At 39.7% G+C, this 27,548-nt stretch overlaps 1 protein-coding gene across 1 annotated transcript; it reads left to right on the top strand.

Annotated features, from left to right (window-relative positions):
- The first annotated feature begins 392 nt into the window (after positions 1–392).
- LOC130912053 (probable N-acetyltransferase 8B) lies at positions 393–3,693 on the top strand. The gene is made up of 2 exons (XM_057829829.1): positions 393–438; positions 724–3,693. Exons 1-2 carry the CDS (start codon positions 420–422, stop codon positions 1,461–1,463), a joined length of 759 nt encoding a protein of 252 aa, XP_057685812.1. The 5' UTR covers positions 393–419; the 3' UTR covers positions 1,464–3,693.
- The last annotated feature ends 23,855 nt before the right edge of the window (positions 3,694–27,548 follow it).

Genomic DNA, 27,548 nt, shown 5'->3' with positions numbered 1-27,548 from the left:
TACTTTCTTTAAGATGTGTTTAAAAGCAGGATGGGGGAAGATGCAACCGCAACAAACGTTAATTCTTGAGGTGATGCACAAACAAACCGAATTCAAATCAGGCTTTAATTTAATCAGGATTTGTGTTCATCCTCCTTGACTGCAGAGTTCGTCAGCTGAGATAATTAAGTTTGGAAAGACTTCCCATCATTTAAACAACACTGGGATTCATTTGATTTGAAGCGTGTCCACTCAGGCGGCTGTTTCATTTGATGATCTCAATGTGTGTTTGTATTTGGAGGGAGGTGTAAGAGGGATTTGTTCTGAGTAATTTACATCCCCTCTGTGATTCGCTGATTAGCAATAGCTTAAGTCTGGGGGCCAAGCACAGCATCAAAAAGTTCATAGTCCACGGAAAACGTAGAGGAAAAACAGACGTCATGGCCCAGAAAAACAACAGTAAGTTTTGAAAAATCTTCTTGACTTTGTTAATTAGACCTGACATAATACTATTTTTGTGAGGCATATGTGGTCGTGTTATTCTCATCTCAAGATCTTATATTAAACAATCTGATCCTGATTTGATATTAGCTATTTCTTCTGTATATGTCTTCTAAACCTAGATTAGAAATTGCTTTAATTGAACAATAATTTCTTTGGGAGGTTACATGTCGGAAAACCCATCAGGAAAGTTTTTTTAGCTGCACAGATTTACAGACAAGCTTTTTCTCCTTCTTCCTTCAGTCCAGCTCGCCATCAGGGAATACCGGCCCTCCGATCAACGTATGGTCACAGATCTTTTTTGCGACAGCATTCGCGAGAATATATACCCGGCCTTCTTCAAGTCCATGAGCCACTCGGACCACGTGGGTGTAGCGCTGAGCATCTCCATGGCTGGCTATGTGCTAGGGGGCAGCTCCTACTTTCAGGCGCTACTTTTCGGCGCGGCATGGGCAGGGCTCATCTACTTTTGCTGCCACGAAATCTACGAGGGCTACATGTTGAGGAGGCTCAGCACAGACATGGCTGACATCCAAGCTAACTACCTGGACAACCCGAATAATGGCTTCTGGGTGGCGGAGGCAGGAGACGGTGACCTGTCCAAGGTGGTCGGAATGGTGATGGTGAGGGGACAAAGGAGAGTGGAAGAAGACGAGCATCATGGCAACTTAAACGGCGGTATGGGGACAGGATCATCAGCTGACGGGAGCGGAGAAAGCGGTGAGATGTCCCACTTGGTTGTGGCATTCCCTTGGCGTCGCAGGAAGCTAGGCTCCCAACTGACCCAAAGGGCATTGGATTTCTGCAAAGAGCGGGGCTTCGCTCGCCTCATACTAGATGTCAGCTCACCACAGACGGGGGCAATGTCCCTCCTACAAAAGAGCGGCTTTATTCAGACGTCGTTGCACACTAACACGCATGCCAATCGCTGGATCTCCAAACTGGCCAGAATCGGTGTGATGCGTATGGAAAAATTCCTCTAAAAGACTTCAAGACCTCTTCGAACCTGGACTGTACAGCACATTATTTCACGTAAATATGATATAAAATAAATTTAGTGTGTATTTGCTTAAGCAATGTTCATGACTCAAAGAGATACCATGCCAAAATTAATTACCGTCCCACTACACGAAATAAATACCTGCTCTTAAGTTGACGCCTCTTTTTGTACGGTCAATAATTGAAACAATGGGGTAACTCATTCTATACATGATATTTTGACACCACCATGTGCCACAGTATATGTCATGCACAAACACACTCTGTGTTTGTTCGTAGGCGGCTATTGGTGGTTTTTCAGATGTGCGTATTTAAAAGATGGCATGAGTGTGACAACAGCTCTTTCCATTGCTGCCTCTCTTCGGTCAACTTCTCATCCCCTTAAAATGCAGCATGGTAGGGGCACAGTGATTGAACCTGACATGATGGAAGAAGAACCTGATTTGCTCAGATATGGGAGGTTGAATCACGCAAAGCAATAGGAAACTGCAAGCAGACCTCCACAGTCATGCAATGTTAAGTTGGCTAGAGTGCTCACAGACCTGTGTTGTAAAATCCCTCCTTTCCTACATAGAATGATTTTAAAAATATTAGAAGGATGATGTTAAGAATGTGTTTAATGAATTGATTTCTGCAGTAACACAGATGGTTTGATGCACTCTGTTCACATATTTTTCAGTAAAATAAACCACACGTCTATGGAGCTCACGCATCTTTCTGCGTGCACAATGGACAACAAATTCAACAAAATCACGTAAGAACATCATTGAACATTTGACAGAAGTGAGACTGGACCTGAAGAGGCATTATTTCAGACTGACAGTAAGTCATCAAATTGAGACATATCTTCAAGGACATGCTGCATCTTAGCTGTGTCCGCCGTCTTCAAAGAAGACATGATGTGTACTGCTGCAGTTGATGGTGGAGTGTAAAGGGGAATAGGTTTTCAAATTTGGAAAATGAAAAACAAAACAAAAGCTCTATCTCATGTCCCCAGACTCCAAGAGAGAATGCCTTGCTGTAGAGGGAAAAGAAAGACGTAAGAAGACGCATTCATTTATTCCATATGGGACAAACATAAGTACTAGTGCCAGGAAAAACTGATGAGAAAGAATGGTGATCAACACTTCAATTCATGGTTGTATCACAATGTGAAATAGTAGTTCCACTCTGCGACACCAAAATTGAGCGATGCAGACCATAGATGGATAAATTTACAATACAGTATACTGTAAGTAAACTTTATTTTTTAATGAATGACTTCATTGTAGAAATGATTATGTCATGGTACATAACATTATAATATAATTGATGCATTAAAAAAAGAAAAAAATCTTCCTTAATGAATGTTTAAAACATAATAATCACAAGGTACTCTGTGTGGTGATTATGCCACGTTTAAATCATTTAATTTCTAATCTTCACAGTAGTTTCACTTGTCTGTATGCACTGCAGCAGTACCCACAATCTTGGATGGCAACACTGTTAACCTTTCCATGAACATTCTTGATTTGACAGTGGAAACTGTAGTGAAACTACTTCAGATTATTAGGCTATTTTGACACAACTTTACAACAGTTATAGTAAAATGCATTGTTGCACATTGGCGGTAACATTTTTCAAAAGCAAAGCAACACAAAATTCTGTACAAAAAAAAAAAACAGGCATAGCTGTGGTAATGTGTCCCATGAACAACAATCCAATTCAGAATTCAGTTAGGAACAAATCATGCATGGGCACTATAGATGTACATTTCCATTTATTCACACAAATATAAATCTGTTCATTTCACAATGTCACTCATAACCATTTATTATCCCATAGTACTGAGTTTTGTCTATTTTGTGAGGTCCGGGTATCTGTTACAGATATGGGGAGCTAGATACTCCTCCTAGCCCTTGTTATTTGCTTTTTTTTTTTCACTGTTTGTGCGGACGGCGTGTATAAATTGTTTGAAGTTGAAGGCCAAGAGGCTTTTTTTTCTGGGGAGCATCTCGTTATACTCTGGCGGAAATGTGTCCTGGTCGACCAGCTTTAAATTACTCTTTCCTCAATAAATGTATATCATAAGATTAATGCTTTATTTTCGGTCCTAAATTGTGTGTCATCTCCTGTTCATTAGAATTAAAGAACCTGTAAAATGGGAGATTTTTTTTTCCTTTTGCACAGATAGCCAAACATTGCAAACCAGACTGTTTGAACTTTTTTTTTTTTTTTTTTGTCAACCTGTCCTTTTTTAGCTGCTTAGATACCGAGGTAAATCTAACGGTAAATGTCATTAAAGGCCAAGTGAAGAGTTCAATTCATGAGTGTTTTACTCGCTTAATTGTATTGACTGCATCATTTGCTTTCACAAAACTCACATTGACAAAAAGTTTTTTTGAATTGACCGTGTAGTTTTTGAGCTGGTGCTATAGCAACACCTTCGCAACGAGGGATGGGCCTCGCTGCCTCAGGCTACCTGATGACATCATTTTCCCACGACCTCGCCAGCACTCCAATACAAAAGTATAGCACCGCGCTATCCTCGCCATATATTGCAAACATTTTCTGGGTTTTACTCACGAGATTCATCGTGCCAGCTTGACGCGTAGCTGTGAATTGCTCACACAAAGGCTCGAGACTCTTATGAGTGGCCAAAAAAACTTTCTTCTGCAATGATTTGGACATCTTTTGTGAGAGTCAAGCAGAAAAACATCTCCCCGGCTCCTCGATCGCATCTACGTTGTCAACATTTCAGCGACGACAGCTTCGAAAGTCTAGGAGGATACAACTTTGGCTTTTCAAAGATGTAAGTAGACCCTTACTGGCTTTTCTAATTCTAAAATTTGATGCAATTATGTTGATATAAGAGGGGTAACCCACTGCCTGTTCGTCATGCCTGTTCTATGTTTTTTTTATTGTTGTTGCTTCCCTGCCATAAGATAGCTGACAGGTTGTCTATTCATGTCAATTTGATACATTTATTACTAGATCTACTGTATATAACTACCGGTACTCATCTGTTGTATTCAATTTGATATGTTTATTACTTGATCGCGACCTGTTTTTTTGTTGTTGCTTGCCTGTCGTAAGACAGCTGACAGGTTGTACGACAGGTTGTTGATTGATGTCAATTTGATGCATTTATTACTAGAGCTATATAACTACTCGCCTGTTTTTGCAATTATTGATAATTATATCACAGAATGACTGGGGAAAGAAAGGTTCTGATAGAAATCACGATGCTAGACATAGGCCTACCACTCTTCCTGTCGTGAAATGTCGAGCTGAAACCGGCGTCTTCACCAGCGTCTGCTGTACCGAGTAAATTGTTGTCATCTGACTCCTCAGGTTCAAACATATAGGGTTTAATTGAAAATATTTTTTCCTGGGAGCCCTTGCCATCGTTAGCTTCAAGAAAGAGTAATCCTGAATAGGCCTGTCGCCATAACAAATTTTAGTGTGCGACAATTTATCTCATAAATTGTTGCGATATGCGATATTATTGCGCCCCCCCCCAATTTTTTTAAAACCAATTTACAGTGAGAATACAGTATATTTTAATAGATCAAGTACACCCATTTAAGTGCGATAAATATTTACTCTTGAATTCAAAAATACTTTTTAAGAAATCACAACTAAAAACAATAGACCATGCCTCTTAAGTAAAAGACAACAATATTAATACCGCACAGAAACACAGAATTTAAAAAAATGTGTTTTTCAAGAAATACAAATAAAATTGCACTTAATAACTTAAGCATTTAGGAAAATGAAACCTTTCCCCCTCGTAGCTTCTGCAATGCTGTTCCATAGGGATGCAACGATACAGTTAAGTCACGGTTCGGTATGATTTTCCATACGGGGGACACGATTTACGATCCGATTCAATACATTTAATGCTCTGAAAAAAAAAAAAACAATTGTATTTTTTGTTTCGGTTTTTTTTTTTTTTTTTTTTGCTAACGAGCAAAAATTAAATTGCCATCATATAAACATGCATTTTAGTGCATAATATTTATGTGCTTACTTCTTACTGATCTGAAGAAATTTTGTATAAAAATACTTAGAAATATCTTTACTGTTTGTAAAGTGAAGCGGGGCACACTGTTGATTGCTACAGCTCTCTTAGCAGCTAGGTTTACTACATGAGTAAGACATCCTATTTGTGGTCTGAATCCATCTGAATCCATCTGTGTCACATACTGAATTAACATTATTGGCAACATTATCTATAGTCACTGGTATGGATTGATTTGGCCTTCTTAACTTCCAGTCAGTCATGGCAGTTTATATAATTCATCGATGTAGTATATGGACTACGTGTCCCATAATCACTCTGGGCTCACGTAGCCAATGGCATGGGACGTAGCACATCTAGTTTGCTATTTCAAGATATCTAGTGTGTGCGCGCATTAAAAAAGTTAGCAAAAACCACAGAAGTCACGTCTGCTCATTACTGCACAACACCAGCATATGTGACAATCAATCGACTTTCATAAACAGGAAGAGTTTGAATCACAGCACTCTTAATTCTTAATGTTTTGGCGGACTTCGTTGTAAATATCCAGTGTTGTGCCGAAAAATTGCCGCCCCGCGTGAAATGCCACCCCTGACGGGAGAGCCCACACGTCAACAACACCGGCACGCCGGAGATGGTCCGCAGTCAATCCGGAACACTGACGCGGCCGGTATACGTTGAACAATAGGAAATAAAGGGAACGATTGGCTCCGGCGCTATATTTTGCCGGACCTGGAACGAAAATGCATTTTGCGCAGTTGGTAACAAGGAATCCGAGCTTTTAACAGCACGTCTGCCGCACGCATGTGCACGCGAGGCGATAAATCACAACGGAAAAATTACCGCCTTCATTTTTATTTATCGTGCGATAAATTGAATTATTGCATATTGCAAATTGAATTATTGCATATTGTGACAGGCTTAATCCTGAATACTTTCGGTGGAAATATCACTGATATCGTTACTGCTACTATACTCGCTGTTGATATCCTTCTGTTCCCTTCTGGGAGTTACGTCACACTTCCGGGTTTGGAAAGGGACTATTAACGGATGGCAAAAAAAAAAAACCCCGCAAATTATCCTCGCAGTTACGCGTTAAAAATGACATGGTTGCCACTATCCTGGGTTGACCAGGGAGAAACTATCTGAGAAAGAGGCGGGAGCTGCAGACATTACCAGGCAGCAACTACGTTTTTTGAATACAAAGTGCAAAGCGGTTCTTGTAGATAAGTCAATGTCAGAAGTTTTGTCTGAAATACACTTAATTTTATCATTAAAAGAGGAGTACTGAACATCACTAAAAGCTCTTTGATGGGAAATGATGTTTTCGCAAGTATGACGAGAAGAGCTATCACCCAATCAGAAGCCGTATATTTTTTTGGAAGGTTCCTGCCATGAAACAGGTATCAATTGGATCGATCACAGATGATATGTTTAATGTTTTTGTCGCAGATATCGTCGCGGATATATGGAACATATATGGAACAATCAATTTGGCATGCTAGGTTAAAGAAACAAGGGAAAGAAGAAAAAACAACATGGATGTTGACAAGCCCTAACCCTTTGTCATACGTATGTTGATATTGTCGTGCAACATCAATGAACTCTGGTAGGAACTCACAGGTCAATTAAGATGTGGACATGTCTTCTGTAACGTCTGGAAGACCAAAAAAAAAAAAAAATGTTCATATCCATGCACAACAATGCTCGCTTTTTGTAAATCATAGACTGTTGAATAGTGTCAGTGTCAGTCTATTGTTCTCTGGGCCACTGAAATATGTGAGAAAAGAGTAGTTCAGTCATTTGGAGGTGGGTAGAACTTCACGTTAAGCCTCTTTCCAGGGAGAAGCTGAATCCGTCTACCTCAGAGGAATTAATGCCAGCCGTCTTTTAAGACCTCACAACTCTTTGGTTAAAATACCAATGAAAAATGCAATAGTGTCAGGACATTGTGAGGTTTAAAATTCCTTGGAGCTGAAAGAACACCGTGTGTGTGCGCACACTTGTGTGAGCGTGGCATACAAAGAGGATAAAGGATTGGGTAAAAGACTGCATTTAGGTCAGCGTATACTATAAAAGAGTGAGATTTAGAAATAATGACAAACAAAAGAGTAACAGGAGAGTTTCCATTCATGTGAATGTGTGTGGGTTGTGAATTATTTTGTTACAGTTTGTCTTTTTAGCATGTGCTTGAAAGTTGCGTATATGGGAGTAGGTGTATTAAAATGAGTTATTGACATTGTTCTGTACTCCAATAGTGAAGCAAATACATTTCAAATGAAATTAAGGTCCCTATATTGAGGTAAGTTAGGGTTACATACTGTAAAAGGCGAAACAACAATAGAAACATTAAATTTTAATTTCCATTCATGGAAAGACATAGTTGAATAAAACTAAGGATGACACGGTAGGAAGATAAGAGCAGAGATGATTGCAGATGTCATGCATTCAATCTTTATTTACTTTTTGCCGGTATTTGTACTGAGAATTTACTTTGAAAGTTAAAAACCTATTTTTGTTACCTAACACAAGATTTTATCTTCTGTTTTGATACAGTGTAAAATAAATTGAAGTAATTCAGGAGGTGCTGTTAGGAGCATATGTCATGATACTTTTCATATCTTAAAACTTCTTATTAGACACCCACACTGAATAGTTGGAATTTAATGTTGGATTCCACAAGAAACCAATCGCAAAAGTCAGGTCGTCAGAACGACCGCAGCCCATCAAATATTCTGGAGGAGGAGCAGCAATGAGTAGCATCATATTCAGTTTTTATCAAATCACAGTTGCATGTCCACACTACATCTCCTGGAGACACTGATGCTCTCATAGAGTCTTAGAATCAAATGAGTCCTATGTACAGTATACCTAGTATCTGCTTGACATTTGGGTCTCACAGTCATAATGTAAGTGTAGCGTACCGAAGGGGGCGCTGCGGACAAGCGTCTGAACTCTCCCCCCCAGGTGCTCCCAATCACCTTAATTAACACTTCGCCGCTATAAATACGGCCTTGGGAGGACACACGGGGAGGTCCCGCTTCGCGGACGAACGCCGCACCACTGGAGGAGTACTAGAGGTGGAGGCATTTTTATTCTTTTTTTTAAATCCATTTTTATTACTGTTTTTAACCTTTTAGAGACACTTTGAGGAGGCTCAACCCCTTGGAGGCCTGCTCAGGGGTATTTTCTTTTGGGTGGTTTGCAGTGACTTTACTTCGTTTTGTTTGGTACGTTTGCGGTGCATGCCGAACCATGGAGCAGTGTCCTCCCAGGGGTGAGATGAACGCCACGCCACCCTGCCCTAGCTGGGACCTAGGCAACCCTCTTTTAACCCGTTTTTAGCTTGTTTTATTGTGTTTTAAATAAACTCTGGTGTGAACTCAAAAGCCTCGTCGAGCCTCCTCCTTGCCGCTGTCTCAGGGGTGGAACGAACATTCCGCGTTCGTTACATATGCCAGCTGAGTTAATGCGTGATTGGGTACGTTTACATAGGTAGTTTTGATTTGAACTGGATTAATGAAGTTTAAAGGGCAGCTGAAGAGCTTTTCGAATCTCTCTGTAATTTCACGAATATAAACTATGGACAAGTTCGTCAAAAACAACCATGTCATTTTGAACATATAACTGCAAGGATAATTTGAGTTTTTTTTTTTTTTTTTTTTTTTAAGTTTTTTTGCGCTCCATTAATAGTCCCTTCCCAAACCCAGAAGTGTGACGCAAATTCCTGACGAACCAGGCGCACCACCGGCCCATTTCGCCCTGATAAGTTAAAACTTCGGGTAGAAGTTCTTCCACTTCACTTTCACAAAAGATGTTTTTTTTTGGGCCACCCATAGAGTCTCGAGCCTTCGTGTGAGCAATTCACCGCTACACATCGAGATGGCATGACGAATCTCGCGAATAAAACCCAGAAAAAGTTTGCAATATATGGCGAGGATAGCGTGGTGCTATACTTTTGTATTAGAGCACCGGCAGGGGTCTCTAGAATTGACATCATCGGGTAGCGGCCGGCAGCGAGGCCGTCCCTCGTTGCTAGGGTGTTGCTATGGCAGTAACTCAAAAACTACACGGTCAATTCAAAAAATTTTGGGTAATGTGATTTTTGAGACAGCAAATGATTCATTCAGGCCAATTTTGTAATGACCCGCAGGTTAGTTCTGCCCCTGAGACACAGCAAGAGGAGGCTGGATGAGGCTCTTCAGTTCACACTTGGTTTATTGAAAAAAAAAGCTGAAGAAATGAGTCACCTCTGGACCGGCCTTCGGAAGGCATGGGTTCCCCCAGGAGGACGGCACTGCTCTCGACACATCATACAAACGTTGGGCACCGCAACCAAAAAATACATTGCAAAAACAAAAACAAAAAAAAAACACTGCAAACAAAACTTGGGTGAATATGGGTAGGCCGATGTGACCCCCTGGAGTTGAGCCCACTAAACAAATGTATATGGTGCCAGAACTTGACTCTAAAATCTCCATTAAAAACCGTTTTAAAAATGTCAATGAAAAAATAGATCTATAAAATAGTAAAATGGGGCTAATCGCTTCCCTTTTCTACGTAGGTTGATTGGTGAGGTAGCAAGCAATCGGGTGCACGTTCCATTCTGCTCTATTCCACCCTTGTACTCCTCGTCTCGCTCAGAGTGCTGTCAGTTCTCCTTCTCCGTGCGGCGTCCGTCTGCAGAGCGGGCAGTCCACCCTGCCAGGGTGCTCTTCTCATGCCGCTTTTTTTATTTGTAGCCGACAATACTTCCCTTCAGCCAATCAATCTGCCCAGGTGTCCATTAGCCACAATTAGGAACACCTGGGGAGAAGGGTTCACGCTCCTGCCTGCCACACCCTCATTCCCTGCTGTCTGTTACATTTACCCGAGTAAAACGCTCATCCAAAAAGCTCTTCAGCTGCCCTTTAAGTAACGAGATTCATATTCAATCCGTGTTTGCATGGCTCCAGCTGAATTCGATTGTATTGTTCTTTTTGACATGCCCATTCCGTATCTCTCTGCTACTAACTGTAATGTGTAATGCTACCTTCACATGCTCTTGGAAAAATTATCCTTACCACTTGCTAATTAGTAGTTATGATTACCTCGTGTTTTGTTGTCGTAGCAAAAAAAAAAAAAAAAAAAAAAAAACATCAGACACAGATTTCATTTTGGTCATCAACCACAATAAGAGATTGGATCAAAATGCAAACAGTAAGTTATTATTCGTAACTGAACATTTTAGCAACCACTTGGTAAAAAAAAATTTTTATAGATGTGTGCACTGTGTTTTGATGCCGAGGTGAAAAAAAACATGCAAATTGATAGTAGATCGTGTTAAAAACTTGTAGTTCCTTTCCATTCACAATTTCTTGTTCACGTTCCGCCATGTTGAGAAATAAATGGTCGTTCCGTATCGGAAACTCGGGTATCATGATAAAATTCTAGTATTCCAGGAGAAAATACGACTAGAGGGAGCGTTCACATACAATTTTCCACTCGACAAGTGGTATTTACCATAATTACGACATCACTTCAAGGTAGAGTTGCCACCTTTCAGAAATAGAAATAAGGGACGCCTCCGTCACGCCCAAAGCCTTACGGACGAAAAAAAGGGGCATCCCCAAAACTCCTAAAATGCATAGAAATGTATGTATTTTTAGATGCAAAAACTGTATTGTGCACTATGTGGGCATGGCAGTTTCCTTGCAGCAGACTGTTTTGTTTTTTTCTGCAGGTTAGTGAAAACGAAGTTATGGATATCGTAATTAACATTTGTGTTATTGGCACTGAATCCGGTCTCGTGATCCATTGACAAGCAAAATTTCTGAAGGGAATGTTTCAGGAGAGCTACAATTCCAGCAGCTGACTCGTCTGCATTCTCTATGAAGTCCAGCATTTTGTTGGTGACCCGAGACTTTGGACTGAAGTACTGGACAGCAAGGGGAAACATCTTCCTGCTCAATTTATTCGAGGCACAGGTCTGTATGGAGAATGGGTGACGTTAAGTTCTTGAGCACATCACCCACTGCCTTTGAACCCAGGACTTGTCTCTTGCTTTGTTCTCCCCAAAGTCATTTTCTTCACCATTTTCGAATCACATAAAAATCTTCTGATTGAGCCTGTGTCCACATACAACGCTATTGTAGCTCTGGCCACATTTTACTGTGTGGTATACCTGTGTCACTTCAGCTGCAGTAATTTAGAAGGTAGGCGTGCGATGATGTCAAATTATTGCTTTAATTTTGGTATCACAATTAATCAATCAAAAGATAGTATATATTCGCAGTAGGACTATTTATTCAGTGCTAATTTGCTGTTAATCTATTAGGAATAATTCCAAATGACGAGCATTAGTTAGCATAACAAAATAAGATGTTCTTTATGGGTACATAAATCCATTCCATATTGATTGATAATAAATGCATGTTTAAAAAAAAAAAAAAATCAACATTCCTGAAAATAATCAACCATAGTAGCAACTGAAATAGCTTAGCTATGCTCCTATCTGTTAGGGTGTGCGACGAGAGGGGATCCAAATGCAGACAAGCAGGGGTTGTGGCGAATAATATTTTATTGGCGAGCACAAACAATAACGTGGCGGGCGTAAGTTGTTCTGCTGGGGGTAGCTGAGCCGACGCGGGGTGTGGAAGCTCGGAAGAAAGGCAGGCGTGGGATCCGATAGGGGCGCGCAAAGTCAGGACCTGGGGCGAGAAGAGAAAAGTCGTGAGCCGGGGATCAGATAAATAATTAAGTACGCGAGACGCAACTGACGTGGTAAACAGACTAGTTGATCGGGCGACGAGGTGGTGGCGTCCACTGGCTTATGAAGATGGCTGATTGTCATTGCCAGCAGCTGTGGCCGCTCCACCCGTCTGGCGTCCAACCTGCAAATCAATAAAACACTCACACCTGCCCAAGGTGGGCCAGGGTTCAGGAGGGAGAGGCCGAGGCCCTAACACTATCAATGCAAAATATATGAAGGTAAATATAAATATATTTATTTATATATGTTATCCATATACAAGAGCATAATAACATACCAAATCAAGCTCAGGGGATGTTTCAGGTACAACGAATTGTGACGAAGGCTCTTCTAGGATCTTATACTCCGTTTGTGGAGGTCCCCTGCAGCATGCTGTTTTACACCTCCGTGAGACACTGCAAAAACTTTCCTGCCTGCCTTGCAGTTCGCTTTATAATCATCATCAGTGACTCTGTCGAGCCACTCCATTTTTTGGGGACGTTTCCTCTTTTGAGGATGAGGTGGGGTGTCCTGACTCCTGAGCGTCTGCTTTTGGAGACATCTATGTTTTGAAAACGCGCGGGGCGGTGCATTGAGCAGAGCGAGCGAGATAACTAGGCAACGAACCCGGAAGTGGAGCGCAGTGCAGGGCAGACAGCAGCGGGCAGGCAGATAACTATCTTGCTGTCTTTAATATCTCCTGCCGTTTTTGTTCATTATTGTTTGGTCAGTGTTCACTCATGAGCGCAGGTATGTTTTTGTGTGTGACAGACGTGCATAGGCTGGGCGCACCGCCGCCCAACGCCGGAGCCGTGGGTCGCGCGGGGTTGCCCCATGGGACAATTGTGAAATACGGAATAAACTGCGTTCCATATTGGTTCGATACGGAACGCAACTTTTAATTCCCAATTACAGAACAATTCCATATTTCAAGGGGCGGGTGGCAAGCCTACTTCAAGGCAGCATAAGAGAAGAGGTGCACGATCCGGGTGAATCCGATTTGCTGAGGTGTTTATATGATACATTTTTAATCATATTGGTCTTTCTGTCGGATCATATATAGAATTTTGCACCCATGTAAATGCACCCTATGTGTCTTTTCCAAAATAAAAGGCACAATATTACAAGAATGAAGTTAGGGTTTTTTTTCAGTCATTTGTCAAAATATTGTTACTATCAAATTTGTTGCTTGATCCTTGTCATCTTGTAACAAGATTACAAGTTTATTTTTAAAATTAAAAGTTTTTCTCATGTTCTCTCTATTATTTAAGGTGGGAGGGAGTTTTCTTGAAATTAGGCACCTTTTTCAAATTGCATATTCTCTAATGGTACACATACAGTTATTCAATTGCATTTGAATACCATGAGAGGACCTAGGTAAAACTTCCTCTACTTCGAAAACATTGAACTCATTGGCTGCCATTGGCAGTGCGAGATGTTAAGTCCATTTTGACTGGGAGAGGCTAACAGCGAACAAATAATCTATGCTAGCCCTTCCAGTCAAAATGAATTGGGTATCAAGCACTGAAACATGAGCATTCACAGCCAGTTCTCAATTGGAATTGGATGTCTGTCATTGTCAATGGTAGGCAATAAGTTACGAACACGATGATGCACAAGGTCCAGTATTCTCTGTCGGATGCTGAAAATCTATTGGGCAGTCAACAAATCTGTTAAAATTCAAATTTAAAACTAATAAAAGTTGCACTATTGACAAGTATAGGAGTCAGGGTTCTCTGTATGGAATACTAAAGATTAATTGGCCCCATCATTTGCCTCAATTTGGACACAGTCACCAGTAACAATAACAAACATAATAACAAGTAGTGAAGAAGAATGCCCTGACTTCATGTGAAGCATTGAAGTCATGATGCTGTGCTCCACAGTGGGACGTCGTTGCGCTTTGACAACCCAAGCTGGTTTTGTTTGTTTTCACCTCTTGTTTGTCTTTTATTCATTACAATGACTGTGCTTCTGAATAAATATTTATGCTACATACTTTTGAGCAGTGTGGTTAATAAAGGCGTTAGTGTATAACGGCGTTACTTTTTTCAGTTGTGACTAATCCAATTAAGTTTCTCATCTTAGCAACGCCGTTACCGCTACTGAGGATGTAAAGGCGTGTGTTTCTATGTGTTACTACTTTGGTTGAATGACGTGAAAAAAGTCAGAGACACGGACTCAAGGAGACGAGAGAGCAGAACGGGAGCGTGGAGGAGGGAAGGGAGTTGTGACGCCATTGCAAACGCGGTGCTTGGTAGCTCCAATAATACCCGACTGTAGCCGATAGTCTAAAAACTACGCCCACATGATCATAAGATAGATATTAGAGGTGGGAATATTTGGGCACCCAACGATTCAATTACGATTAGGATTCAGACGCAATGAGCTATTAGCTGCTTTTGATGTTTTGTACATTAGTTACAAAAACTGTACAAAAGCCTCTCAGGTTTAAATAAACAACTATTTCAGTATCAAGTTAACATTTCAAACAGTAAATAAAATACTCAAGTCCCAATTCTGTATCAGCTGCTTTAAACTACATTCAATTAATTTAATGTTGTGAATCAACTGTTAGAGTTGTTAACATTGCTCCCTTTATTCCATAATTTCCCTTCTGTCTACATTCGACGTGAAAGTTTTAAAACTGTTTTAAAGACATATTTAAGTCAAGATTTTGCTGATTTAGGAGCATTTTAGATAAAAAGTTACAGTAATTTGGTTCGCTTGGAAGGTTCGCTACAACAGCCTTCTAGTGAAGTCTACTGCTTTAAGATGGCGGCTGTTTACTAACGCCGGTGAGTCTGTCATTTCGCATATAGTTTTCTATACATGTGCTGCTAACGCCGCTGAGTCTGTCATCTCGCATCTAGTTCTCTATACATATGATATCTATTATCTACTGTAGCACTATGTGGATGTAGTTTTTAGCAGCTGTCGGCAGCAGTCAGGTATTATTGTTTTTTTATCTAGCGGCATGAGTTGAGCCAGAGCTGTGAGTTCAGCATTGTCATTTCCCGGGTAATGACAAGCATGATGTTTACTCTTGGTCCGTTCCTCATTGCATCCTGAAGGCCGCGCTGACTGTGTTTTAGTCCGCTTTAATTTACATATTTCAATAATCAGAATTTGGATGTTTGTGAATTGTTCTGGAATCTTCCACGGCCGAATTCTGAATAATCTAAGAATCGGAAATTTCGCACACCTCTAGTAGATATCACATGTATATAGAACTAGATGCGAAATGACAGACACGGCGGCGTTAGCACATGTATAGAGAGCTAGATATGAAATGATGGACTCGCCTGCATTGGTAAACAGCCTCCATCTTAAAGCAGTAGACTTGTGAGGAAGGCTCTGTTGTAGAGAACCTTCCTAGCTAACCGAAGTAACCTTTTATCTAAAATACTCCTAAATGGGCAAAATCCTGACTTGAATCTATCTTTGAATGATGAAACAGGTTTAAAACTTTCACATGTCGAAAGTAGACAGAAGGGAACTAATGCAATACCGGGAGCAATTTTAACAACTTTAATGGTTGATCCACAACATTAGATTACTTCCAAACGTAGCAAAGGTTACTATGTTTAGTTTGTTTTGTTCTGTTTTTTTTTTTTTTTTTTTTTTTTTTTTTTGGGGGGGGGGGGGGGGGGGGGTCATGAAACGTAACACCAGTTACTTTGCCAAGTAACTAAATACTCTTACATTCAGGTAACATAATTACTAACTCAATTTTTGGGAAGTATTTTGTAACTGTAATTAATTACTTTTTTAAAGTAAGATTAACAACACTGCTTTTGAGTGCATGTTTTTGGATGCTGAATGTACAGGATTGGACTTGGATCTGTGTGGAGGTTTTGCAAATAGTTTAGTGCATTTGTATGTAAAATAAAAGTCCATTCAAGAGGGACAAACAGGGCATGCTTAAAAACCAAATGCTGATAAAGATCAACATTTCACCATTGTTAGCATGCTCTTATTAGTGCAGGAATGAAAAGTTGGGTTTTTAATCATCCAAGATTTATCCATGATTTTTTAATGCATTTTTTGTCATACTAATAATGGCTGGAGACAGTGATGGGCCCAGTGAGAGTCCATGCAGCGTGCTGGTAAAGAAACAGACTGTTCTCTATTCACGGCGATTTACTGACCTTGGAAGAATTATTGTCGACAGTATGAACAGAACTCTTTTTTTAGCTTTTGGATGATGATCTTTTCAACCTGCGGTACATTTCAAATATAGGGTATATACTGTACATATGTTGTATTATTTCACTATTAACTAAAACTGGATTTTGATTGATATCCATTATCTTAGGACAGCTATGATTTGCTCTGTATTTTGTGCATGGGTTATTTGAAATTTCATGGAGGTAACATAATTTGTCCTCCACTTCTGTAATGACAATGTGTGTGACAATGTAGGTCCCCAGTGAAGTCCCAGCATTTTTTTAAACCCTACAGAATACAACAGTGACACAGACCACACAACAATAGGTGTAATGAGGAACCAGATGATCAAAAGACTGCACGCAGGACCAGAAGATGCAACAAAAAGCTCAATCCTCTCTGTAGGCATCATGGTTGGCCTTTTTTGTAATTCCTGCCGAGTTGGCCCAAAGAATCTTTCTAATGTTGCCTGCTTGTCAACATGCCTCAGCAACTCCTCTCACCTCATCCTCACTTTCATGCTGACAATGCCAAAAACACCTTCAATCATACGACCTCTTTAGATGTGCTGCTGTTTGGATTTATAGCTCGCATTCCTAAATAAAATTGCTTTAAATTTTAAGCCAGGAGTGGAATGAGAAGAGTGAAGACCTCCAGGATGGCCCAAAAAATATTGTATATACTCAGCAAATCAGATCCATATTGTACTCATTAATAGATACACATAATTTATTTTACCATAGTCATTATGATTGACATCAATGTGGTTTATCTTTGCTATGCTATTTATATATTGAAATGTTTAAGGATTAACATTGATTGAACATGGATTGACAAACGATGTTTTAGTCATTGTTTTAGTTCCCATCCGGTAAACATTGATATAATATGACAGATTTTCTCAATTTTCCTTATAATAATGATGACACATCTGCTGTAGTTTGTAACCTTTTAACAAAATAAATCAATACTCAGTTCAAACACAAGGATAGATACATTAAAGAACCTCATTAGTTTAATGCATCAAATGTGACACCTGTATATTATAGATGCCTCAACAGATTGCAAAGTTAGACTATATATATATATATTTTTTTCATATGCAATCTGTAGGCCAAACATTATTTCTGAGACCACTGGTGTAGGCTGTGATCTGATTTTCTAATGTAAACATCATTGTTATGATCAGACAATGTTTTCACCCCAGAGTGAGGCGAGATGCATTACGTGCGGGAACTAAAAAAAACAAATCAGAAAGTTTGAAAACGTAACATTTGTGTAAAGGAGTACTCCTCTGGCTTAGAGTTATTTCCTACTGATGAGAAAAAATGTATTTTTTTAATCAGATGGACAGGGGGCATACACGAGTGGAATTTTAAAGCTCCTTGGCAATTTATCACTTCTGACTGAACAGCCAATTCTTTGTTGAAGCGGAAATTCAGAATTTTTTACATTAGACTAAATCTTCACGTTTGCGGGGGTTTAATTAGTCGGTGGAGTTGATTTTAATAATTTCCGTGCAGTTGGTCAGTCATTTATTAATTTCAGGGCTCCGGAGTGGCTAAGCTAGCATGAGTCAATGGTCCCATCGTAGCATGCCAATAATAAACGATATTAACAGATCTAATATGGTCAAATAAATTCAAAATGTTGTTCAAAATGCCATTGCAGCCTAAAAACAATGTCACACCAAACTGCCATAATTTATATTTTTTAGATGCATAACGCGACCACAATAGATAGTAAAGTGCCTCGGCCACTCTTGCTCATGCTGCATTCGAGGAAGGTGGGAGGTCAAACTTATCTCACTCGGACCGTTCCAGTTGTGACCTCAAAGCGTTCCAAGTGTTTTTTATTTGGGCCATCAAAAGACATGTTGACCTCCAGCAAACCTGCCTTCTCGTAAGTGATCAAATAATGGAGGAAAAAAGAGGGCGAAGATAAATAGACTACACTGTAAACTGGCTTCTTTAGTTTTATTATTGACAGTCTGCTTTTGGACCAGTGACGTTTTATTGAAACAACTCGTAAAGTCGGGCTACCCTTTTTTTCTGACGTCACAACTAGTGCGTCCCAGTTCGAGGGGCGTTCCAATGATATTTTTCCTGGTCGGAGGTTGGAAAACTCCTCGAATGCAGCATCAGTCTACAGAGTTTTTACTGATGAACAGCAACAGAGTGAAATGTGCATTTAGAGGCTGTGGAAACAGACAGAAGAAAGGTAAAATGAGAGTTTCCACAAATTCCCTATGAAGAACGAGGAACAATACAAACTCTGGATACTTGCTGCTGGCTACAACATAGACACACCAGTGGAAAAAGTATCACTCCGCTCTGTAGCCTGTTACCTACAGAGCTGCTGGATTACAGATGTTGCTGTTTATACTACAGTTATTGACATGCAATGGTAAGTTTAAATAACTTCATCCTGAAAACATAGCCAACACTATTAATTGCATATTGATTTTCATGCGTCCATATGTTGTTTTTTTATCTGCATGCTAGGACGGGCCCATTGACTCGCGCTAGCTTAGCCGTTCCGGAGCCCTGAAACTAATAAATTACTAACTAACTGCATAGAATTTGTTGAAATCAACTCAACCGACTAATTAAAACCCCGCTAACTTGAAGATTAAGCCTCAGGTCAAAAATTCTGAACTTCCAATTTAATGCCAATATGTTTTTTGCATGCCGAGACTACACTTTGATTTAGATTTCCTGCTCAACCGTATTAATAACCAAGGAAGAGTTTGTTTTCATGTATTATACGCAGGGGTGAAAGTGGGCGGGAACGGTCAGGAACGCAGTTTCGGTATAAGATTCAGGGCTGGAACGCAGTTCCGGTATAAGATTCAGGGCAGGAACGCTGTTCCGGAATACGGTGCTTTGATTCCGAAAATATGACGACAACTGTCAAAACGCTATGTAAAAAAAGAAAAATACAAAGCTGCCACACATGCATTTCATCTCCAAGAAGAAAACAATCTACCAACATCAGATTTACATACACAAGGGTTAACAACAAGCATAATAAAGTGCTGTGTAGGTTAATCCGTTCCCACCGATATTTATTATTTATTTTATTCCATGGATGGCATGGAGGTTTCCCCAGCTGCTGCAGTTATCTGAGTCTGACGAATCTACGAGGCAAAGCAAAACGCCTGGACTCATTTATCCAGTCAATTGGCTGACATACTGACATGTGATCACCAGAGATAGTTAGCTCTGATTGGTTCAGATGTGCAATTTTATAAGGCAATGCAACAGAAAATGGATCAAATCTTTAAGAGCAAGGAAAGAGCTAAGGTGGCTGATTTATTATGTTCCTTTTTATTTGTTCTGATGGGGGGGTTCAGAACATCTTAGCTGTCAATGTGCACTTTGGGCTTATATTTGTTCATTTGTGTTAGGCTACCTATTCATTTCCTTATGATTTAAAAAAGTAAATGTTTGCGTGATCTTCAAAATATATTCCATTTCACTCTGCATAATATAAGTCATTTGTACTTATTTTTTCTGAATGTATGTTACTTATATCTTTATTATTAAAAACACAACAAAAAGTATATGTTTACATTATCTTCAATTTTAATATACATCCTATGTTCTTAAGTAGGTAAAATTGAGATTTGGCATGTAGTATGTGAGGAAATGAGGGGAAATAAAAATTAGGAGATGGAGGTTGGGGTTCTAGCTGTTTTTGTTAACTTTTATTTTGGAAATCATTGAAAAAATACAATTTAGAATGAAAATCAGTGTTTGTATGTGTTATAGAAATAACTGACCAAAACAGTTTCCTTTGCATTTGCATTTGCAGTGGTTTTGACCCCCCCCCCCACCCCCCCCCCCCCCCCCAAAAAAAAAAAAAAAAAAAAAAAGAAAAAGGATCTCGGGCCTAGTGGCGACCTTCACGTTGGGGAGTTCCGGCAAGAAATTCTAACCACTTTCACCCCCGATTATACGGTATTGTGATTGATGACGACACTCCATGATGAAGACACAACCTTACACTCTAATTGCTACACATCGAGATGGCATGACGAATCCCGCGAGTATAACCCAGAAAATGTTTGCAATATATGGCGAGGATAGCGTGGTGCTATATTTCCGTGTTCAGAGTGGTGGCGAGGCTTCCTGGAAGTTACGTCACGAGGTAGGGGTCGGCAGGACGGCGCGTCCCTCGTTGCTATGGTGTTGCTATGGCCATAACTCAAAAACTACGCGGTCAATTATTATTATTATTTTTTTTTATGTGACTTTTTGAGAGAGCGAATGACGCATTTAATACAATTCAACTGAGTAAAACACTTAAGAGCGAAATCTGAAAAGCTCTTCAGTTCCCCTTTAACAAGGCCGGCTTCACACTTTGATTTTGAACATCTTAGGCGATTTCTAAAATGTGAATGACACCACATAACATGAAAAAAATAGTGTGAGATTAAATCAACTCACATTTATTTATACAGCACTGAAGCACACCAGATGCCTTTAAAAGACTACACAGGCCCACAGATCTTAATGATTATTTTCCATTGGCTTTAGCTGACACCATCACTATTAAATTCTGGAGTTCAAATCTAGCATTGTTTTCTTTCTTACTGAAATACACCATTAGATATCGTTTGAGGTACCAAAGAGCACAAAGTTTATTTGGATGTGTCTAACTCACCTTGGCTAATTTATGTTGATGAAAGAAAATTTTTAAATCCTCACAAATCTAAATAATCTGTGGTATTATTTTCTATGACCTTAAAATCTAAGTGTGTCTGTCACAAGGTTTTAAACACTTCGCTGTGTGCTAATCATGAGTCATGCGCCACTTGTGACCTTGGGCCGCCATCTAACGAGCAAAAGTTCAATGGGTGTTCAACAAGCCAATCACGTGCAAGAGCTGCTTGGTGAAAGGCAACACGTTTACTTTGACACTGTCTACATGTAAATATTTTGCCAAGTAAGGTTGTTTAACTTTCTAAAGGGCTGCCTGATTTAGGATATGTGTCAAACTCTTCCTGATTCAATTACCGATAATGGTTACAGTTGAAGGTCTCTTTATGGAGAAGCATACAGTATATCAATAATTTGTTTTTACTTTTGATAAAGTTACATTATACATGCAGTCCAGTGTCTAAAATACCAACAGACAAACAAATAGTCTTATAGGACTACCCCGATTTGCTGCATTTTAATCGACAAGTCTGCCTTAGTGGGAGTCTGCTCCATTTTAGTCGACTGTGTGAGGGTGGCAAGAACACACACAATTGGCACTAAAGTAGAAGCATAGATAATTTTGGAGAAAGACTGGTAGAAGTACGGGTTCAACTTCTTTCTGTAAGTAAAAGGTCCACAATCGGAAATTTAGGCACAAAAGTATTTGAGAAATAATTTTCCACTGTCATTTCAGAACAATATCCACTTTAATAACTTGGCACAACAGGGGGGGGGGGGGGGGGGGGACTCACATTTTCTGTCAGAGTGAGACATGGTACTGTCCCTTAAAGCCTCTAATGCAGGTTTGGAATGGACGACCTTCCTCTTTTATCACAACTATTCTTTACCAGAGACAAAATTCCTTTAAGTTATGGCTTGTGACGCTGACAGGCAGATGAGAACCAAGGCAGGATGCACCCAAAAGCAAGGCGAGAAATTGCCAAAGGCCCCCTGTAACTTTTACAGGATGTCCGTATTTCCTTGTTGGTCGGGTTATTCTGTCACGATTTGTTAATCTTACTTTTAAAAAAGTACTTAGTTTCAGTTACAAATTACTTCTCCCAAAAAGTAATTGCGTTAGAAACTTAATTACCTCATTGTAAGAGTAATTAGGGACTGACGTTACTTTTCATGTTCTATGTGCCATTACGTTATACATTCTATAACATCTTACAAATCCAAGATGTGTATATTAACTGATTGAAGAATAAAAGGACTATATACGATATTTTAGAACATTTGGCTTTTATTTGGATCAAATATAGTCTAAAGTATATTATTCTGTTAAGAAAACACAAATGTAAACTGACCATTACCCAGTGCAAATCTCTGAAATTGTATGTTAGGCCTACTGCACAATAAGCAGAACACTATCCTTAAATATTCTGTGAACTAACAATATTAAATATTGAAAACAATTAAAGTTTGAGAGCACTACCTTCGAAATTCCCTGGTCCGTCGCCATTATCGCTCTCTTGTTGTGTTTGCCAGAGCTTGTAGTGAAGCAGGACTTGACCCAACTCCCTAGCCAATCATCATCACCTTTGCCATGGCATAACTACCCTCTTCCCTCCTACCCATCCCGCTCTGCTCTCTCCAGGGCTGGCAGGCAGCTGATGTGTGACAAAATCAGACAACTCACGCTTCATTCAACTAAAGTGCAGTAACGCGCCCCTTCAGATCCTCAGTAACGGTAACAGCGTTGCAAAGGTGGGAAAAGTAATTAATTAGATTAATCACCACTGAAAAAAATAACGCTGTTAGATACACCGTTATACTGTAAGGATTAACAACACTTGTCACGATTAACAGGGCATGAAATGCGGTATGTACAGACAAATAATCTAACATGATGACAGTGGTAATACCTTAACAAAGAAGGAAAGGAAATGGGAACTATGGCTACCTTCACACAGCAGGTCAATTCAAATTTATTTGCCCTTATGTGACACATATCTGTTTTTCAATGCAATGTGAACAGTCCAATTCCATAACCCACAGAGTGCTGCTCAGGTGTTGGCGCTGCACTGCTCCCATGTGGGCGTGTTGTTCCTCTATAGCAGGGGTCCTCAAATACAAATCTTGAAGGTCCACAATTATTTTTATTTTCATACAAGTATGGGTCCATTTATTAATATCGGTCAAGTACAAGGCAGTTCGAAGATGGTAAAGGTGGTTTTCTTTTGACCAAACAAAAATACAATGCACATTCTGATGAAACAAAAATAAATTAACAAAACATTTTCTTGACTTTAAAATAAAACAAAAAAAAAAAAAAAAAAAAAAAAACATGTACACATCTACACTAAATAATTGACAAGATATTTCATTAAGGTGCAAACAATAACTATTGACAGTACATTGACAGTACATTTTGTAACTGTAAAACACTGCTTGACAAAAAAAGAAAACGTGCAAGTAGTAAAGTCCGTATTCATGTACAGAAGATAAATGACAAGCTCTCCCATTAAGGTGCAAACAATATAATTATTGACAGTAACTTTAAAACACTGCTCAGTGAGAGAAATGGCATTTGGATGTCACAAAGCTGTTTACTCACATCATCAGCCAGTACTTCAGGGCGTCTTGTGGTTGATGAATCTGAGAGTGACATTTGTTTGATTTTTGTTGTCATTTCCTCCTTTTCTATTCCTTCGAACACTGCTGCCATCACTTCAGTCATACACTCTTTTATTATTTCTCCATCAGAGAATGGCTTCTTATGTTTGGCCAACACCCACGACACTGAGTGAGCATTCCGTTGCAATTTATTGTTGTGTCATAGATTTAACAAAAACCTTGCTTGACTCTTGATATGACTGCTTCAACCTGTTCATTTATTGCCTTCTCAGTTCTGATTTAGGAGGAAACTAATCTTAAAAAAGATCTGTGCTCTTTAAAATAATGGAGTTTCACATTTTTACTTTTTCTCAGAACAATTGCATTTAAACATATTAAGCACATAGGTTTGATACTTGCAGTTGGTACAATGGATGCATATTTGTCAGTCCTTTCCTCATTCGAACGGCGATTTTCGTTGTCCACTTTTCTTCTCTTGGTCAACTTTGAGCATACCATTTTGTTAGATTCAGTCTTCTACTGGCGGCATGTAAACAAACAGATTGCAAAGTGCCGGGTGTGGCTCGTCTTTCACACTGCTGCGGTCTGTTCACTCTAGCTAGCAGCATGCAGGTACTCTCAGCCAATCAGTGCATCTATGCACACTCTCTCAGCCAATTAGCACATTGTTGTCATAGAGATGACAACAGAAGTGGGAACATGGAAGATATTTGACTAAAAATGAAACAGAATTTAGCGATAAAATAGTAGCGCATAGCGTTACATCAGCTAATCATATAAATAATATATAGATTAAAAATTATTAATATTATTATTATTTTGAAATGTGCCATTTGTTCCGGGTCCGCAGAGGGGTGTGCCGTGGTCTGGTTGTGGACCGCAGTCCGCTAATTGAGGGCCCTCAATAGCAACTGGTTGTGGATCAGCTCAACCTGTACGCTGACCGACTTCTCAGCCAGAGAAATGAATAAAAGGGCCAGGGAGAAACAATAAAGAAAGCCAGAACCTAAATCCTAACACCGCAGGTCAAACAACTTAACTTTTGAAAATGCTGATTTGAACTTATATTAATGTTGCATTCCAGAAAATTTGGATGTCAGAAATTTACCTCAGACAAGGATTTACTGGGAAGCGGTGGAAAAAGTATATGTATGGGAAGTGGTGGCAGGGGAAAGTGTGGGTTTTCCAATGAGTGGGATTCATTGCAGTGGGGACAGATTTGGTTAGATTTTGTTATTGCCGAATGGAGCTGCAATCAGAAAAAATTACAATACAGTACAGAGGGTTAGGGTTAAACCCTAACCCTGTGAACGGTATGTAACTGTATTGAATTACTAATACTACCCAACAGGTTCCTTTAGAAATTTGTGTTTAACTAGATAAATCCTGCAAAGAAGTTAAAATTCATCCATCTTCTCCCGTTTATCCGAGGTCAGGCCACTGGGGCAGCAGCTACAGCAAGGTAGTCTAAATTTCCCTCTCCCCAGCCACTTTGTCCAGCTCTTGCTGGGGGATCCTGAGGCATTCCCAGGCTAACCGGGAGACATAGTCTCCTTGGTGTGTCCTGGGTCGAACCCAAGGACTCCCTCCTAATCAGATGCTCGAGCCCCCTCATCTGGCATTTTGGCATTCCGAGCCCCTCCCAGACAAAGAGGTTCTCATCCCATCTTTAAGGGAGTGCCAAAACACCCATTTCAACACCACTCATTTCGGCCACTTCATGTTCTTTCGAAAATGGAATTTAAAAATGATTAAAGGTACAATGTATTTATTTATTTATTTATATACTGGTATATACAGACAGTAGTTGTTGAAAATCACATTGTACTATCCTAAATTTCATGTGAGAACATACAGCCCTTTAGATTGACTGACTGACTGACTGACTGACTGACTGACTGACTGACTGACTGACTGACTGACTGACTGACTGATTGAAGTGACCGACCGACCGATCAATCAATTACTTACTTATACTGTAATTATTTGCCACATTTTCTACCTAAAGGAAGCAAAACTGTGTGCTTCAGTGAAAAGCTTATAAAGTTTGAAACAAGTCATTCTGCATTTCACCCCATGAAACCAGCAAAAGGCATCTGTAAAGAAACGGCTTGATTACCTTATTATGGTTTCGTGCTAACAAGAGGGGCTACCATTATAGTGTGGCGCATTATGCTGTGTACTTTCCTGCATGGAGATTAGAGATAACAGTGTGCCACCTTTTCGGGAAAGGCAGCTGCGGCCATTGAGTTTGAAGGTTTTACATCCAAAGCAGCACAAAACATCATCTTTCAAAAGTCTGCATGTCCACTAAATTACCAACGCCTGGTCTCAAACATCTCCTCTCGCAGTCCTACAACACCCCATCTGCAGTTGTGCTAGTCATCAAAGGGTTTTCAAGATTTTTTACAAGGTTTTAGCATCTTCCATGATGATACGCACAGTACTCGCTAAACATCCGTTTATTCTAAAGAATCGTTAGATTGCCCAAAATATATATGCAAACTGCATTTATTGAAGATGTAATGACTGCCATTACCACTGCGTCTTTATCTGGCATGCAGCCCCATATCATCAATGAATGTGGGAAATGTGCATCTTTCTTCATTGTCATAAATCTCATTGAAATTGCACCAAACAAAAGCTCCAGCATCATCACTTTATCCAATTTGGATTCATAATTCATTACTGAGCATTAATTTAATCCTGTCATCCGCAGTCCATGATTTCTATTCTTTCCCCCTTGTTTTATTGTTATTTTTACTTTATGTGAACCTTTTCTGTATGCAAATCTCATTTTCTTTAAGTGGTTTCGTACAGTTTAGTCATAGGCCTTGACTCCAGTAGCTGCCAGTTTGTTCCTCATACTGTATATTGTGTTGGTATTTTCAAGAAATATTGCCTTTTCTTTCTTGACACTTTGAGTTCAACAAGGTGATCCTATTATTTGTTTTCTTCCTCTTGCTCAAATAAAATTCACTGACGACAAGTTTTTTTACCTACTCTTTCCCTGTCAAGTATTTCTTAATGCTAAGACAGTAGCATGAAAATTGCCCCCCCCAGTAATACAATGTTTGTATGATTATCATACAGGAGTGGGGATTCCATACTTTTTGCAAAGGGATGAAGATTATTGCAACAACCATAAAATCTAAATAGAATGCTAGATAGGTTAAATAATACATAACAAGTATTCTTATAGAATTAGGCTAAGTCTACATTAGGACAGATAAGTGTTAAACAGATGATTATTTAGCCAATGCCCCATGCCGACGGCACAGTGAATAAGTGGTTAGCACATCTGCCTGACAGTTCTGAGATCAAGGGTTCAATCCCTGCCTTCCTATTTGGAGTTTGCATGTTCTTCCCGTCCCTACGTGGGTTTTCCCCAGGGTCCCCCACATCCACAAAACATACATGGTAGGCTGTTCAAACACTCCAAATTGTCCTTAGGTATGAGAGTGTGCATAAATGTGTTTTTGTCGCCTTGTGCCCTGCGATTGGCTGCCAACCAATTCAGGGTGTATCCCACATGCTGACCATAGTTAGCCAGAATAGGTTTATAAGCGAGATGGGAAATGAATGAATGAATACCCCATGCCACAATAAACTACCTCTTCTCCAGAGATTGTTGTTTTTATTGTGTATATAGCTGTTTTATTTAAAAATCTCTGGATCCACCGCCTCGTATAGAATGGGTCTTCATTTAAGAACTGTAAACAAAGGAGGTGATGTCATGGAGCGCACCACTGCCGTTATCTTTAGTGTGGCAGTGTGGTACAGACGTGACTTTGCTGCTCCTTATTTTACATGTGGAAGCGCTTGTGAACATCCGTAGTCCTTGGTTTCTTTCAGTAACAACAACACCTCTTCATTTATC

The sequence above is a fragment of the Corythoichthys intestinalis genome, chromosome 2 (genome assembly GCF_030265065.1).
Source record: "Corythoichthys intestinalis isolate RoL2023-P3 chromosome 2, ASM3026506v1, whole genome shotgun sequence".
Lineage (NCBI taxonomy): Eukaryota > Metazoa > Chordata > Actinopteri > Syngnathiformes > Syngnathidae > Corythoichthys > Corythoichthys intestinalis.
This window is presented reverse-complemented; position numbering and strand designations above follow the sequence as displayed.